General features: G+C 38.1%; 1 protein-coding gene across 5 annotated transcripts in view; it reads right to left on the bottom strand.

Moving 5' to 3' along the window:
- Positions 1-16451, bottom strand: part of NRG1 (neuregulin 1) — a 668239-nt gene that overhangs the window by 418052 nt on the left and 233736 nt on the right. For 4 of the 5 annotated variants that reach the window (XM_060763670.2, XM_060763669.2, XM_060763666.2 and 1 more), the window contains exon 2: positions 13189-13263. In XM_060763670.2, coding sequence (XP_060619653.2) covers positions 13189-13263 — 75 coding nt within the window. The remainder of the gene's footprint in view (positions 1-13188; positions 13264-16451) is intronic. The other variant, XM_060763677.2, reaches the window with a different exon arrangement.

A 16451-nucleotide genomic window follows, 5' to 3' on the forward strand; every position in this document is an offset into this window, starting at 1 on the left:
GGTAAAACAGTAGTGTATAACACCACATGCTGCAGTTATTGTCAAAGATGTAAAGATGAACAAAGAGTGGTCCACATAAAGACACCCCCCCCCCAACTTTTTAAAATCTCCCCCTATCCATGTCTATCCTGAAATTAAAAAAAAGTACATTGCCTTTCCCATAAGACCTTGAGAGTAGTGGGTCAGCTTAGTAATGGACTATAAGTGCCTTATATAACACTAAAAAATTACTCACTTTTGAAAAAATAGATTTTGATTTGTGTCCTTTTTTTTGCCATTTTCAATCATCTGAATAGATCTAAGGGGCAGAAAGGCCCCCAGACCTTCAGAAATTTGTTCTGATGTACAAGATGCCATTTGTAACAGATTACCCTACCTTACAAGGTAGGTGGAAAGGCAGCAAACAGGCCTGGCTTGGAAAAGCTAAGGAGAGCAGGGGGTGGAGTGATCAGGCAGCTCCCTAGCTGGAGGAGCAATTTGATTGGCTGAGGAAATTGGAGGGAGTTTCTTAGCAACCGGAGATGGGTGAAGCCTGAGGGCAAGAGAGAGCGAATGCATCCAGAGTTTAGTTTGAAGTTTGAAGGGTTAGGTTAGGAGATTTGAAGGGGGAGGATGGAAGGAAGACTTTTGGGAACTGTTTGTAGAAAGATACTTCTTTGAGAAAAATAGTTAAAGCCTTCAGGGAGAAGGAGTAAGAAATATTGTAGGCCTCTATAGTATTAGAGTGCTGGTATGGAAAGAGGATTCAAAAGGTTCAAAATAACCTGTTTGTATTCCTGTGTGTGGAACATTACTTTTAAGAAACTCAAGTTATAAGACAATTCTCTGTAAAAGTAAGACCTGATAGAATATTGAAACTACTATGCGTCTTTACTGTTCAAGAACAAAATAAACAACATATTTTTGTTTTATTTCAATTGAAGAGTTCGTGTGTCTTCTTGTACATTCTAGTGAAGGAGGTCGTCTATGAATCAATAAAAGGTGGCAGCAGAAGAAACCTTAATAATTAATTGGTGGCAGGAAAGGAAAATAGCATATACAATGGCAGCCTCCCACTGTCCTGTCTTGTGTGTGCCTGTGTCTGTCCCTTGTCCCTCATGGCCTTTGCTGGCCACTTTATTACACCATTCAATGTGTCAGGCTGATTTAGAACTAGTGCCTGCAACCCTTTCCTTCTTTATATTAGTTGTGCTCACAGAGGGATATTTTGTGGTTGCTTTGAAAGCAGTTTTTCTTAATTTTGCTAGCTTTTGGAATGGTTGTGTTCCTTATAGAAATATACATTTTGTTTGTCATAAACTCAAGAAAAATATGGGTTAAATGTATGCAGAATGTCATTGCTTGCTTATTAAGAAACATCAACTGTTCTCTGCATACTCACTGGGAACATCCATGAGAATAGGAACATAAATTCCTTCTATTCTTTCTCAGTGGTGGCCCCTTGGCTGTGGAACTCCCTTCCTAGTGAAATCTGATTGGTTCCTCCTGTCTTGACTATGGAAGTTTTTGGAGAGTAGTACAGGTCAACATGCAGCTATGAAGTGAGTGGAATGGAATGTAATTGGAAGAGCTTCTGGATTATGATTTCAGGTCTACGTGCAATGTTTAACAGCTTAACGTATTTATATGCTATAGTTTTTTATGATTGTTATGATTTTTATGCATAATGTACTTGTATGTTTTATGTTTAATGCGGCATTCAATATTGCCAATTTGGAAGCCACTCTGGGTCCCCTCCAGAGTTGAGATAGAGCAGGGTAAAAATGCAGTAAATAAATAAATAAATTCACAATTGCACTGAAAATTGAGAAACAGGAAAGTAATCTTCAATATAGAAAACAGGCTCTTTTTTGTGAAAAAACACACACATTTTCTCTACAGAATAATTTCTCCACAAGGGGACATGAGCATCCACATGTTTGGAGTTCCTAGAACCAAATCTCAGCTAATACCACTCAGGCCTGTAGCCAGGATTTTGATTCGGGGGGGGGGGGGGCTGCGTCTGAGTGAAAGAGGATCTACCCTAGCAAACCTTTTGTATTGTTACCCCAATACCCCCATGCATATGAGATATATTGAGCATGGTGATCAGATCATGATATGAATAAACATAACAGTTTAAATAATGTACCAGTAAGGGCTTTTCGCAGACCACCATGAGAATTTCAGGGTTCAGCCACCCCCCCCCCCCGCTACATGCCTGATACCACTGTACTTTTCTTCACACAGGAAAAAAATATTTGTTTCAACCAAAGAATGAATAAGTATGACTATTCTTTCTAACCCAACATGAGAGAGAGGGGGATGGGATTCCATACAAAATTGGAATGAACTTCATATAGAGAAATCCAGCAACCCACACGAGAAAGTCTGGTGTTCATGAATTTTTTATAGCAATATACATATGGCCATAACAGAAAGAAAAAAGTGCATTTTTTAAAAAAAAATGTGAGGGAATGCCTCCCTGACTGAATGCAGGAGTTTCCTTCTAAAAACCAAGCTGTAATGTCCTTAAAAGAAGTCACACAATGTAGCTTATCCAAATGGGAATTGCACTAGAAAAACATGCAGAAGGACTCCAGTTCACTACTGCTTCCCTAAAGCAAACCTGTCTTCCTCATACCAGGTCCCAAAATTACTTGTATCATAAGCCAATTTATTATTACCGATAGTGCCCGAGTTACAAACATCTGACTTACAAACAACCCATAACTGCACACCCTTGTTTCTACAACAAGCATTTTTTTTTCAAAATCCAATCATCACAAGGACAGAAAGTGAGGGGAAATCTTCTGAATAGGGTCACAGACAGCAAAACAAACACCACAGGGGTGTTAACCCTTCACTGTGCTAACATATACATATACATTACACACACATGGCTGGACTTACACTTAAAAATGTACCTGTTATGAATTACAAACAAATTTAAGAACAAACCTTCAGAACCTATCTTGTTTGTAACTTTGGCACTGCCTAGACATTGCCTTGAAATGGTTATAGTAAAAGAAGGAATAGTGCAACCCATCAGATGTTGCCGGACTATGCCTACCAGAATTCCTTACCACTGGATATGCTGAGTATGGGAGCTACAGTCCAACATCAACAGGAGGGATGCATTATTCTCATTTCTGCTGAACATATTGCATTTTTTAATCTCAAAGCCTCAAGAGACCACACATACGCAAAACAATGGAATGCTTGCCTATCTGAACTTGCATTAGTTGAACATGCCTTTCATTTTCAGTGCTAATATCTCATGAATGTTTAATTGAATTTAATTATTCCCTATTGAGTTAATCTGAGAACGTGGAAGCTCCAATTTAAATGCCAGAAAACCTGCTTTCTGCTAAAACTGCTGATTAAGCACCACAGCTCCCCCTTTGGAATGTCAACATGATTTTAATTAATTAAAACCTATTAGGTAATGTGATGATGCCCAATTAAGGCCAATAGAAAAGATGACTAAATTAGATCAGATGTTCTCTGGTGCAGTCTGGACAAGTTTTAGTCCAGAAAGATGAGAAGAAACTTTCTTTTCTCAGTCTTTTTTGTGTGGAAAATAGTCTTGTATATTGTGTCTCTTGTCAAGTGAATACAAAATATCCTCAGAAATAACTGTCTTCAAGACTTCCTCTTTTACTGAGAATATTAATAAATTCATCACAATAACTTCTTATGAATTCAACACTTGTAAGAATACTGTTTTTTTATCATTCATAGGATTTATAAGTATTTATTATATGCCGTTCAGAATTCATAAAATATTATCTCCACCTGCAATTATATTCTGAAATTTGAAATGGAGTCTCCTCCCTATTGCCCACACACATATATATTTCACAAATATGTTTTAGCAATGTCACAATTTTGAGTTGATCATTTCATGAACAAAAACAACAACAATCAAGGCTTTTCTGGACATTGACTGGAGACACCAGCTTCAATCAATTATTTGGCAGATTAATCAAGGAAAGCTTTATTAGAATTTCATCTATGCCATGCATTCATGAGAAAGGGAATAAATAATGCAAGGTTACTATCAGGATTATGGGTAGATAAGGCATGTTAAACCTTCTGAACACTTGAATAAACTACAAAACAAAATAATCACAAATGGGAGGTAATTTCTTTGGTAACTAAAGATTTTGATTAGTGGGGCTAAAAGTTGTAGGAAAGTTTTGTGTAGTAGTAACTTTAAAAGCCAATGCAATTCAAGATTAAGTATAATGTCCAGGTTGAGAGAGGTATCAGTAGCACTGTATTCTGTTTTGGTCAGAACTCCCTGGAATACTGGAAAGTGTCTGGAAAGTGGTTACCAAAGTCGCAAAGGGCTTGGAAACCAGCCCTGAAAAAAACATCTTGGGGAGCTCAGTATGTTTAGGCTGTAAACAACAACAACAACAACAACAACAACAACAATAGAATGCTCTTTCTTCCTGAGGGGCAAACATTCAATGCCCAGACAAATGTCAAACAAACAAACACACAATTACAGTAATGCAATATAATGAACATCATGACAGTGAACGTATTGTATAAAATTGACATCAAAATGAAAAACAAGATACAAATAGAAACAGGTTACACTAATCACATATTTAACATTAAAACATCTCAAATCATAAAAACAATTACAATAAATGTAAACTGGCTGATTATAGTTGTTCTCAAGTGGTCACAAGGTACAAGTAGGTTAGCCAACAATCCAATTGATCTAGAGCAGTGGTTCTCAACCTGTGGGTCCCCAGATGTTTTGGCCTACAACTCCCAGGAATCCCAGCCAGTTTACCAGCTCTTAGGATTTCTGGGAGTTGAAGGCCATAATATCTGGGGGCCCACAGGTTGAGAACCACTGATATTGAGGGTCCTAGTCCTCCTCCTCTCCATATGCCAAAGTGTAAAGGTGCGTCTTTAAGAGTTTTTTAAAGGAGAGGAGAGTGGGAGTCATTTTTTACTTCTTTGGAGAAGGAGTTCCAGAAATGGGAAGCGATCATGGAGACCCCCCCCCTTGTTCCCACCAACCACACTGTAGAAGAAGTAGGCAGATGGCAAGAACTGTTCAGCAGTGGAATACACTGCCTCAGATCTGGAGTCTCCCTCTCTGGAAGCTCTTCTTAAAATGATACTGGATGACCATATTCTATAGCTGTTTATAGCTGCATTCTATTTAACTTCAAATAAAAGATTTAGATAACTCATGTCTCTGACAGCCAAAGCCGAATGCCGATGGGAAGTTAATTACCTAACACACAAAGTGAATTTCAAGGTACATTCTTCTTTAAAATAGTCTTTAAAATTGTAATTATTGTATTTCATTATATAATAGTCGCCATAACATAATAGTCACAGCCATTTTCAGGGTGACAAATTTGTTATTAGTATTCCTCATGTAACAGTAGCAGCCTTAGTTAATTCACCTAGGCAAATGAATTAAGGTTGCGCCTGTCCTTTTGGTGCTATGGGCTAACCCTTCACCCATCCATGTGGCAGAACCAAAAAGAAAAGAAGGTAGGCAAGTATGGAAGCCCTCTTTCCCTTTTGGCTCTGTTTGAGCGGGTAATGTTTCAAAGGCTGCACCCACACTTTTATCACTGCGTAATAGTCACCACTGTATAATAGTTGCACGTTTCCCTCTTTTTCTCTTTAAAAAGGTGTGTGTGACTATTATGCAATGCAATATGGTAGATCTTCCTTTTGCTGTGAATTACAGCTGCCATGCTGGGGTAGGTGCTTTTTCTAAACTCCAACTCCTATGTGTTTGCCGAGACAGAACTGGGTTTTCACCAAAAACAAACAAACAAAAAACAAAAATCTCTGCTTTTTGTCTTGTCTGGAAAAATGCCACTACCAGTCTAAGATAACTCAGAACTGATTATTATATGAGGAGATGCTGGCTGACTGTCAAATTTGAATGGTTTCCCTGCCATATTTGCCCAGTCTTTTGCCATCAGGCAGAGTATGGTTTTAATATCAGTATTAGTAAAAGGTAAAGGTTGTCCCTTGACATTAAGTCCAGTCATGTCTGACTCTGGGGTGTGGTGCTCATCTCCATTTCTAAGCCAAAGAGCCGGCATTGTCCATAGACACCTCCAAGGTCATGTGGCCGGCATGACTGCATGGAGCAGCGTTACCTTCCAGCTGGAGCGGTACCTATTGATCTACTCACATTTGCATGTTTTCAAACTGCTAGGCTGACAGAAGCTAGGGCTGACAGCAGAAGCTCATGCTGCTCTCCGGAATCGAACCTGTGACCTTTCGGTCAACAAGCTCAGCAGCTCAGTGCTTTAACCCAGTATAAAGGGACTTCTTATGGGAAATCAGTTTTTTGTATGACCTTCTCAGGGTTAACATATTATTATGCAGATCTTGATTAGGGTAACATATAGCTCTTCTCGTGCTCTTTCTTAGTGACTTTAACCCAGTATTATTGATCATGTATTCAATTTTTTTAAAAATGTAGATTTTGGTAAATTCTTCAAAAAGAAATTGAGGTCTATCTCTCAATCATTGCATCTTTTGACATTTACAGGTATCTGTGAGCATGCTTATGACCTGGGAGAAGGTTAAGACTTCAGGAACATTTGGCAGGAGAAGAAAGTATTTGTATTGCCTGGAGGAATGGAAAGAATATTCAAAGGCTGAAAGGGAAATAACGAGAGAGAGCTTTCTCCAATATCCAGAAATGCTATCGAGGAGGTATTTTATTTTGGAAGAAACAAAATGTTTCAAGGCAAGTGTTTGTCCACTGTGGCAGACTGCTTTCCTTTTTAATAACACCTTCCCAAATTTAACTTTTATTTTTTGTCAATATAAATGCTCTCCTTCACAGCTAATGTGAAAAAAAGCCTTCTGTTGCCACTTTACCTCCTTCAATTGCTGAGTGGCTACCTTGTCCAATCCCTTTCTTTCTTCTTGATTGTGTCACTCATGACTCTAACATACCTCCCTCACTCTTTACATTATGCTGTCCACATTCTCACTCTTTCCTTTTTTCATCAGCTTGTACTACCCCAACACCCTCCCTTGCAACTTACTTCACCACATGCCTACTTCTACTGCTTCTTACATCCTTCCAATATATCTGTCGCACCATAGGTGAAGAGCAAAAAAAAAGTGATATGAAGAAAGATGAGGGGAGGTTATGGTGGGGTAGTTTTGTGTCCGTTGGCCTACTGCAATTCTTAGATTCGCATGTAATGTCATGCTAGGCATCACCAATTCCATATCTGTGCCTTTCATTTCTTCTGCCTAAGTGTACTTTCTTACATTTCTCCCTTGGGAATTCATTTTGTTAATTTTGGCTCAGTTCTCTAGTCTGTTAAGGTCATATTGAATTCTTTTCCTGCCCTTTTGAGTATTAGCTACTCCTCCTAATTTGGTGTCATTATCAAATTCAATAAGCATGCCCTCTATTCCATTATCCAAGTCAGTTAAAAAGATGTTGAGTAGCACTGGGTCCAAGACAGAAACTGTGACACTCCACTAGTCACTTCTTTCCAGAATGAGCACAATTTGGATTTAGCAATTATAAATCCGTCGAACAGTAATAATGTCTTCTGGATAATTTCGAAAAGAAAAATAATAAAAATGTAAAGCACCAACAATGGCAACAGCAGCAGATTTAGCAGATCAGAATTTTCTTGAGAATAGAAGTAGAGGGAATGACCTTCAGCCATCACAGGACCAAAGTCAAGCTTTAAAAGTTACAAAAGACTATTGAAAGCATTACATATCTGTATAGGAAACTTAGGGCTTAGCTATCTAACTATCTATAAACTTCTTGTGTTGCACTCTGGCCTGGATTCATCTTTGCACCACACGAGAGTTCAGTGTTACTAATTAAACAGTTTATTGAAGAAAGCTACTATATAAAAAGACAAAAGAGCGAAAGGCAATACAAAAAGCAATGTCCCAAAAAGCAATAGGAAAAAGGGCTATTAAAAAGCAATAGTCTATACATCAGAGTTCTGTTCAAAAGTGACAAGTTGCATGGAAAATCAGGAGTCAAAACATAAGCATACATCCATAACCAGGAGCACAGGGACTTCTTTCAAAACATGACTCTATGAACATGAGCACAACACTTTCCTGAAGAACTTAAACATAGATTTGAACGTGAAACAGAATTAAATGATTGTACACAGTAATGCAGTGTTACCTGCTCTTAGCCCTTTAGTGAGCAATCATTTAATTTAAGGACCACAAAGCCATGAAGTCATGCCTTTGACATCTGCTTTGTTGCTTCAAGGATTTCTCACTCTGTTTTTTAAAGGATTTTAAAAACATAATGGAGACCCAGGGGCTGACCATGTGGCTAGAAATTTTGAATAAAAAGAGGCAAACCCCTAAAAGTATCAATCTTATCAAGAAAGAAATAGGAGGCGGGAATAGACAGGCTGACAAAGAGGGCAATGGGGGAAAGTCTTTCCCTACCAAATAACTCATCTGTCTATCTATTGATGAGCACTATAAACTTGTGCTGGATGCGGTTGTCTTCCAAGATTGTCTAGTCCACATTGTACTCAGCTCTTCCCCCGCCCTTTGAAAATGTGGACAACATGTCTGTTGCAATTTCTTCTATTCTCCAGAAATCCTCTAAGTTGCTTATTTCTATCTTAAAAGATACTGGATTGCATCTACTGGACTAAATATCACAGCTTTTTAAATTTGAATAATCTGGCTATGTGGAGACCTATTTAAAATAATCCAGACTCAAGTGTGCCTCAAGCAGGATGCTGTAAAACAGATATGGCCAGATAATTCAAGTAAGTACATGCAAGAACATACACATGCACTTTAATGGAGTATTCTCTTTTCAAACATTCTCATTTTCATGTCATTATAAAATATTAATGAATTGTGGTCTCCCTGCTGCTGGACTAAAAATCTGAAAGACATATGACTGATAAGTATGTTGAGCAGCACTAATAAGAGGGGATTTTTATATTTTAGAAAAATAAAATATTGTAGGAAAAAGTAGTCAGCATAGCAGACTCAAAAGGAGATTAGAATAAATAAGCATACAGTGGGTAGTCAAAGAAAGTGGGAAGGATTTGACAGGGGAAATAGCCCCTTTGTTGTGATCCTGACTGACCACCACAAAGAAGATTGTGCCTCAATTCAAACACGTTATCTTTATACAGATTTATTCTTGCTCTTATCAGAAATATTATTTGTAATTCCACAATTCCATAGACAGTGGTTGAATATAATCTTGGGATAGCCTGTGAGACACATACAAGCATGTCTATGGAGGATGTTTTGAATGAATGTTGCAAGTGCAAACTTTTGCTTTTTTTTTCTTTTATTATTATTTTAGGTCCACTGACATCAGAATTTCATGGGGATATTAATGATAGGTAGGCTTCCTGCCAGCTGCTCCCAGACTCCTGGAAGTCCTTTGAAGGGGAGATAGATTTGTTGCCCTGGTAAGTAGGTCTTTTGTCTTTTGTATGTAATCTGGTCTTCATTTTAAAGAGATCTGAACAGCGGTGTGCTGGCTAGGTCTTCTTCTTCTTCTTCTTCTTCTTCTTCTTCTTCTTCTTATTATTATTATTATTATTATTATTCCTGTATAGCAGGGGGCTAGACTGGATGCAGTTGTGGCATCTTTCAATGCTATGATTTTATGTTTCTATGACTGAAATATTAATTGTATTTCAATTCATTTAATTCCTTTAGTTTGCTGCAATCCTGAAGGTTTTTGTTTCTTTTGTACTCAATTATTTATAATTAAAATAAATGTCTATGGATAATGCTCTTTTTTTGTTATATTAGACTCAAACTTAATGAATTAAAATGACTGAGAGACTTGGTCTAGTAGCATTAGATTATGACCAGCAGACCAGGGTTTGAATCCCTCATTGGCCATAAAACCTCTGGCAGACCCCTAAGCAAGTCACACATTGTCAGCTTTAGAAGAAAGAAAGGCAATCTCCTCTGACTAAATAATACCAATAAAACCCTGTGATAGGGTCTCCATAGAGTCACTATAAGTCAGATATTACTTGAAGGTCCACAATAACAATAATTGAATGTCTCCGTTTAAAATATATGGATATTTTATAACAAAGTCTTCAAGATGGGATAGGCTGTATGTTTCATTATAGAAAGTTGTATGGGGTAATCAAGTCATTAATTCTAATGAATAACCAAAATAAAAAAAATAATTAGGAATAAGGAAAGAAGCATTAGTGATGAAGCAAAGAAAAACTATTTGTTCTAGCTTGTGTGAACATTCAAGATAATAACACTCAATTCATAAACTCACAATTCACTGTTGTTTTAGAGCATTCAGTCCATTGCTTTTCTCCCCAGGAAGGAGAAAAAACATTTTAAACTCCTGCTAAATGGATATAGCCAGGAAACAACACCTCAACATGACACAACATGCATTTGTAACAAATTATGACTTTAAAATCCCCAAATAATGCTTTAAAGAAGAGTCTTCCTCATTTGGATATAACTCTCCGAGAAAGGCAACAAGGTTGAAAAAGACTATTGGGAAGCATTTCTTGTCAGACAGACCTCCATCTTTTTGAAGATCCACGGGAACTGATCTGGAAATTATGAATCGTTCTCAGATTTGGAAAACTGTGGTCTGGAGTGGAGGCTCCTCAAAGGTGCAATCTTCCTTCTCTCTGAAATGTCCTCTGTTGGCCTCTTTACAGGCCCAATGTTAATGTCAAGCTAAGCACTATTCTATTTTTTTTACATTGTCAACATTTTAATCTTTGAACTACTACTCTACCTGCTCATATTTTAAGAGTTATTTCATTTCATTTCATGGTTCAGTACATGGCAGCATTGCTGGAACTCAAAAAGTAGTATGGCAAACCAAAATACAAAGACAGACATGGCTATTGCCTGCCTAATGTAGTCTCCCGTTAACTCAAAGTGACCCCCTGACTGTTATTTTCCAAGCTGCAACTTATTACTCCATAAGCTATTAAACCTAATAGCTCTGAAGTTACCTTTCATTTAATGGCTGTTAAAGTTCAGCTTGCCTACTGGATACAGATAATCTACCATACTGATCAATGACTGCTACTCTCAGTACAAAGAGGATAATGAGGGTAGTTCTCCCTTTCCCAGCCAAAGCTGAAGAAGCAATTATTCAGTTTATAAATAGGGATGGTTCCTAATAATGTGCCTTTCTCCACTTTTGTAACCTGAGTATAGGAGAATGGACAGACGTTCCTATTCTTGACTTTGACAAGACCAAAGTAGTGTAGATAATAAATCTTGTATTATTTGCTCACATTAACAAATATAATCACAGAATCACAGAGATGGAAGAGACCTCATGGGCCATCCAGTCCAACCCCCTGCCAAGAAGCAGGAAGATTGCATTCAAAGCACTCCCGACAGAATAAATAAACAAATGGTGAATGGTAAATCAACACATAGCTAAATCCCATTCATTCAGTAGGTCCAGTTTAGTTACAACTAGTAAAAAAAATGAGGTATGTTTTAATGGTATTCAGATTGATGGAATGACAGAGTCAAGGTAATTCCCAAATATTCTATTCCATTTAAATCTATTCCAGATATTCAAATTTCCCAGTTCCACTGACAACCATCATGGATCCTTTATCTTCTCTACTGACAGCACTCAGGCTGGATCTACACATATTCACATATTCTGGGGTAAACTCTTGAGCTGCCCTGATGCATTCTCAGGGTCTTTTTAGTGTCCAAATATAGAGATGGGTCAAGAGTGCACTGGGACTATCAATGCTATCACTGTGTCACTAGTTGCAAGCAACTCCCTCACAGGCTTACTATGATGTCTTTTTTTCTGGTTACATGGCTAGCCACCCTGTTGTAGCCTCACTAAAAGCAATATCAGCAGCAAACTTCTGTAAGGGAGCTGTTTCTGGCAGGCAACCTAGTGATGGGTCTGTTGGGCATGTGGACACTTGATTGGCTGGATGCAGTCTGATCCAGCTGTCTACACCTCCAAAACAACAGGGTCACTACAGACACCCCATTCCACCCCAGAAGCTCTGGAGTAAATCCTATTCTCCCTGGCTGCCAGATGCACTCCTAGTACGAATCCAGCTCTACATTGTGTAGACTCCTCATAACGGTTGAAAGTTGAGTCTACTTCATTGGATCCATGTAGGCATGGCCTCGGTCATGTTATCTGATCCTCATCCTAGGTCTCTTTATTGCCATTTGTCCTTGTGTTTTATCTCACACCACTACCACCCTGAAAAACAGAACTTCTCAGTTTTACGTTTTCTTCATTCATTATTTTTATGATTAAGGTAATGTTATAGATCTCAGAACTCCTTAACATTATGAAAACATTCCTGGAGAAATCCTTAGCATTCATATTAGATTCCTTGTATTTAGGGAAGACCTATATTATAAGTTAAATATAATATTTATTCCCAACTAGAGTAGACTCAAAAATCAATAAAAACTTTGTAAATGTTTATTTTAATCCCCATTAATGCAATGGTTCCTACCAATTTTAACCAATAATTTCAATTAGCCCCTTGTCTTTAACTACAACTGATAAAAATTACCTCCTTTTCTATCCATTCCAGAAAAATAACATCAAAAATAAAGCTAGAATCATTTGAGAATTTTTTTCTTGTGGAAAGCTGGACCACATTATTTTTGGGATTCATTTTCATTTCTCCTGATGGATAAGACCATTTGGAGGAAGAATTTCTTAAAGATGATCATGCTGTGCTGAAGACAGGATCTCTCTGCCCATTCTAAAAATAGAGCCGAGAAGCATATGCTGCATCATAAATCAATGTTCCTGTTCAGCACCAAACTGGGATTGGCAGAGACCCATCAGCACATGCCAATGAAGGGGATCATTTAGCTGATGATCCACTAACTGTACAGCTGGCTCCATGCCTCTATTTCCCTGCATCAGCTTATGCCAATGAAATGGCTTTATAAACAACAATGGAACAAACAGATGGGTCCATCAGAAGAAATAGCTAGAACAGAAAGTTGTGGGTAGAATACAGGCCCCATCCTGCTGGCTGTCTTTTGAGGAGTACCAGGAATATTACTAATACATCTAATGCAATGGAAAATATATCCCCACAATTTTTTAGTAAAGGCTATCCCAAAATATCTAAGGACTGCAGTGCCACCTCTTTATGCCATTATTCTTTGGTTCTCTCCCCACCCCCCAACTCAACCAAATCTACTCACTGTTGTAGCTGCTACCGCCATTTGTCTCTGTTGATACCAGGCTTTGTTGACTTGGCCCTTCAGAAGTGGCCCTTCCTGACAGTAAGTGGGAAAAGAGAGGGGAAGAAGGGAGAGGAAAAGAGAGAGAAAGAAAGAGAAAGAGAATGGAAAGGGATATTTAGATATATTTACTAGCTTTAGACAATATATTTATACATTATATAGTATCTCTCCTGGTATATCCTTTTTTAGTAGAACTCACCATGTAAATTAGGTCAATTTCTTCACCTATAATCTGCATTAATAGCATTTGCTAATTAGAGGTGAGTAGATATGTCATGTGTCAAGTTCTACTGCCAACAAGTGTACATTTTGCTGTAAAGAAGCCGCTTAGCAAATGCAATATCTAATCCAAGTCTATACATTTGATCCTCTGATTTACAAGGCCAATTAGCAAGTACAGGATATATACATAGAACCCATACCCCCACCATCAATATATTAACTTTTATTGCTCATCGGTCGTGTTCTCTGTGGAACAAATTACAGAGTTACTACCATCATTACCAACTAAAACCAATAACAAAGACAATTAGTTCTCACAATATATTTACAATAAGCATTTATGTACAGCACTTCTGGAATAAAACGAGCATTTAAAAGTAATCCTAAATATACTTAGCTGGATGTAAATCACGTTACATTCATCAGAGTTTACTTCTGAATAAGTGTTACTTGGCTGAGGGCATGCTTAAATTCATGTCTAACCATTCAATTCCATTCTCTTCCTTCCTTCCTTCCTTCCTTCCTTCCTTTCCTATCTCTCTCTTTCTCTCTCTCTCTTCCACTCCCCCCCCTTCCCTGCCTCCCTTGCTGTCAAAAGCACCCTTTCCTTGCCTCCCTTGCCCCCAAAAGGCCTTTTTTCTCACCTTCATCACCACCTAGATCCTTTCCTTCTCGCCTTGTTTGCTTCCAAAACCCCATTTCTCTCCCACCACTCAGGGGGTGCTTTCATTGTGCTTTTCCTGCCTGGCAGAAGGGGTGGGACTGGGCGACCCCTGGGAGAGTTTTGACACACAATGACTGATGAGTATTCAGAAAATTGACCCTTTTTTATCTGGGTCAGCCATATGCTTATTATTATTATTATTATTATTATTATTTTGCAAATAGCATGGATATTTACTGGAGAAGCAGAGTGATAGTAGTGCGTGTTGGAGGAGTCTAACCTGTTTAAAACTCAAATTCTTTTGAAGCATGGAAGGAGTGATATTTATTATGTTCCTTGAGTGCATTTAGGCTTTCTCTGTATTATGAAAAAAAAAACAGTCAAAGAAGGAATGGATATGTTCATACCATTAATAATTCTGAAATTTATTTGTTCCTTTAGTTGCTAATTGTTTGTTTTTTTTAAAAAAACACACCCTAGCCTTGACCTTTTTACTTCTTGGGTGACCCTATCTGCACTTTGATTAAAAGCTCTATATTTTCTTTTTCCTTTCTTTCTTTCTTTCTTTCTTTTTCTTTTCTTTTCTTTCTCTCTTTCATTTTCTAAGCCAAGGCAACTAGATCTGAGCTTTATAGGAACATATAAACATCGGATGAAAATCTGGCTAATGTAGAATGCAGCTCAGAATGTGCACATTCATCACAAAGCTTTGTGTTCAAGAATGATAGCAGCAAAAAGCTTTGTGAAACAACTCTGCTTTTAGCCAGGAAAAAGGTATATCAAAGTCTGCTTTTGTCTTGCAAATATATTTGGTTCTGGATGACAGGCTATTTCTGTTAAGTTGGCATGTGTAGCCTCAATAAGACAGTCACAGTAATCCTCTCCACTATGCATGTATGTGTGCACATCAATATTATAGAGGTTTTCCAAAAGGGTAATCTTAAAGAATATTGGTACATTTCTTTACCACCCGTCATATATGGAAAACAAATGTTTCACCTGATGCATTGCAAAGTTCTCCTTACTTACTAATATAAGTAAGTGTGATATAAGTGGCTCCCTTTAGATGCTTTCATAAGACATAGGAAATGTCTTCCCATGGTACACTCTACAGTTATAGATGAGCTGTCCACAGGGGCGGCTCAACCCATTACGCAAAGTAAGCATTTGCAGTATAGTTGATTTTGCCCAGGGGCGCTCTTTAGGCACTTTTGGGGGGAAAATAGACCTTGACATATGCGAGTTGTAGTTACTGGGATGTATAGTTCACCTACAATCAAAGAGCATTCTGAACTCCACCAATGATGGAATTGAACCAAATATGGCACACAGAACTCCCACGATGAACAGAAAATATATATCAGTGATTGGTTGCCCCCCCCCCCCAATACTGTTTGCTTAACATTGAAAATTACCTAGGGCTGCCTCTGGCTGTCCATATTATGACCATATGGATAGGACCAACCTGGTTTTCCATCTGATTTCCATTTGTTCTCTTGCAATCAAGTGAGAAAAAACTATGTAGCTGATTCTGGTTTTTACATGACGACTGCATCTGCGCCATAGATTTCATGCAGTTTGGCACCACTTTACCTGCCATTACTAAATACTAGGAAATCTAGGAAGTTGTAATTTGGCAAGGCACCAGCACCCCCTGGCAGAAAATCTAATACTCTTTTAAAAACTACACCTCCCATGTTTCTATAACATTGAACAAATATGTTATTGAGCCATGGAAACCCCTCACCAAGATTTATAGTTCACCAAGGGCTCAGAAATAAATTTACGATTTTTCCCTTTTTTAAAAAAATACCCTTTCCAGACTTGTGTGGCCTCAAAGCATTAGAAGATCAAAACTAAATGGGAATACTAGGTTCTTGTGGGTTTTTTCGGGCTATAGAGCCATGTTCTAGAGGCATTTCTCCTGACGTTTCGCCTGCATCTATGACAAGCATCCTCAGAGGTAGAGGTCTGTTGGAATTAGGACAAGGAGTTTATATATATCTGTGGAATGGCTGGGGTGGGGCAAGGAGCTCTTCCCTGCTGCAGTTAGGCGTGAATGTTCAGCTGATCACCTTCATTAGCATTTGAAGGTCTGCCTGCGCCTGGGAAAATCTGTTGCTGGGAGGTGTTAATCTGTGCCTGGTTTTTTCCTCTCTGTTGTTTAGCTGTTATAATTTTAGAGTTTTTTAATACTGGTAGCCAGATTTTGTTCATTTTCATGGTCTCTTCCTTTCTGTTGAAATTGTCCACATGCTTGTGGATTTCAATGGCTTCTCTGTGTAGTCTGACATGGTGGTTGTTGGTGTGGTCCAGCATTTCTGTGTTCTCAAAT

Source organism: Anolis sagrei, chromosome 2 (assembly GCF_037176765.1).
Source record: "Anolis sagrei isolate rAnoSag1 chromosome 2, rAnoSag1.mat, whole genome shotgun sequence".
NCBI lineage: Eukaryota > Metazoa > Chordata > Lepidosauria > Squamata > Dactyloidae > Anolis > Anolis sagrei.